Source organism: Bison bison, unplaced genomic scaffold, assembly GCF_000754665.1.
Source record: "Bison bison bison isolate TAMUID 2011002044 unplaced genomic scaffold, Bison_UMD1.0 scf7180017864135, whole genome shotgun sequence".
NCBI classification, from domain to species: domain Eukaryota; kingdom Metazoa; phylum Chordata; class Mammalia; order Artiodactyla; family Bovidae; genus Bison; species Bison bison.
In genome coordinates, this window is record NW_011494707.1 from 2,087,261 (window position 1) to 2,088,938 (window position 1,678).

At 42.4% G+C, this 1,678-nt stretch overlaps 1 protein-coding gene across 1 annotated transcript in view; it reads right to left on the reverse strand.

Annotated features, from left to right (window-relative positions):
• Window positions 1-216: 216 nt before the first annotated feature.
• Window positions 217-1,678, reverse strand: part of LOC104988542 (schwannomin-interacting protein 1-like) — a 46,072-nt gene continuing 44,610 nt past the window's right edge. The window contains exons 3-4 of the mRNA XM_010839901.1: window positions 609-754; window positions 217-401 (exon numbers count right to left, since the gene is read on the reverse strand). Of these exons, the coding sequence (XP_010838203.1) occupies window positions 217-401; window positions 609-754 (331 nt within the window). The remainder of the gene's footprint in view (window positions 402-608; window positions 755-1,678) is intronic.

Consider the following 1,678-nt stretch of genomic DNA (forward strand, 5'->3'; position numbering starts at 1 on the left):
AGCTTTTCTGTTTTTATTTTTTAACGCTTTAACCTCAAATCTAAATTTACAACACGGCTAGAGATCTCAGGAATTATTAGGAAATTACCTCATTCCCTTTAAACTTTTTTAGACAGCAAAGTTCTTTCCATGTATGGCAAACAAAGAAGGAAACAGAATCAAGTTACAGAATCAAGAAGCTGCTACGACTTACCTGTTATTTTGTTCGGGACATGTCTACAGCCTACTAGTGAGCAGGTGGGCCCTGACCACAGCTAGCTGGCGGGGGAAGGTGCTTGTCCCCAGCTCTTCATCATCAAGTGGTCCATGAGAGAACCTGGCAGGGACTCTGGCCACCAGAGGTACCCAGCACAGAGGAGCCACTTTCTTACCGACTTTGCATTGGTTCTCAGACAGGTCACCTGCACAGGTGTGAAAGGGGAAACAGAGGCAGGCTGCAGATCACAGTGGGGAGGGGTGTCCTGGAGGAAGAAGTGATGGGTATGTGCCGCCATGGGGACAATGATCTACTGGCCTGGCTGGTGGGTGTCCAGGAGGTAGGGGCAGAAACTCTGCCTTTGGAGGTTTGACTGTGAGGCTGCAGAAATGGTGCTCTGCAGTGAGCTCACAGTGAGCGGCAGTGTCCTGGTGGTCTGCTGGAGAGCTGAAGATTGCCGCCTCCTTCGAATCTCCATTGTCAACTTTCTGGACCAGCTTTCTCTGGTGATGCGAACCATGCAGTGCTTTGGGCCCTCTGTTGCCCGCTAAGCCAGGGCTGGGGAAAGGGGGGGTTAAGGTCTGACCTGGTGGCCCTTCCTAGACAGTGATCCTTCCTAGGGCAGTGATTCCTGCACTAGTTGCCGAGTTATTATGGGGGCCTCATCTTTTGCCTATAATGGCCCTTGGGTGCTCAAGGTCCACTTGCATTGTTTGGTGCTTAAATGCTTAACTACTGAAAATAAAATTGACCTATGATGAGTTTATTTTCAAAAAAAAAAAGAAATGGTGCTCTGTTTCCTGCTCTTCCTCAAAGACCTTGAAAACAAACCCATCCACCTGGGCAAATGGAGCATCACCTGGAAAAGCCCAAGTCCCCACACTTTCTTGATAGAAGCTTTTTGTAACATTTTGTAAAAAAAAGAAAAAAAAAAGTCTATGAATAACTAAGACATTATTTCTACAAGGAAGAGTTCTGAAGAATCAATCATGTCTATTAGGACATGGGTAATAAAACTCTTGAAGTGATGAATTTGCAGAAATCAGTTGCTGACTAATGCATTGCTCCCTGTAATCCATAAAAATTGAAGCTTTTTTTTTTTTTGTATACTGGGCTAATACCCCAAGGAAGATTCACAATCACTTTCATGAGCTATAAATATTAAGGAAAGACATTTAAAAATAGAAAAAGAGAGAAAGATGAACATGATATTGTTGATGATGGATATACCAGAAAGGCCATTCAATTACAAATATAAAATATTTGGATGGAGATACAGGGGTATCAGTAAAATGGACATATATAAGAGGTAATTATTAGGAAATCTGATATACAAAGCTAGATTCAAGAAAACTGGTAATTTTTTCACTTCCAGTAAGCTTTGGTTTAAGAATAACCTCATGCCACTTAAATATAACTAAAAAATATTTTACAAGTACTTAAATAACCATCAGCCTGAACAAGGGGCTGAACAAGACTGGT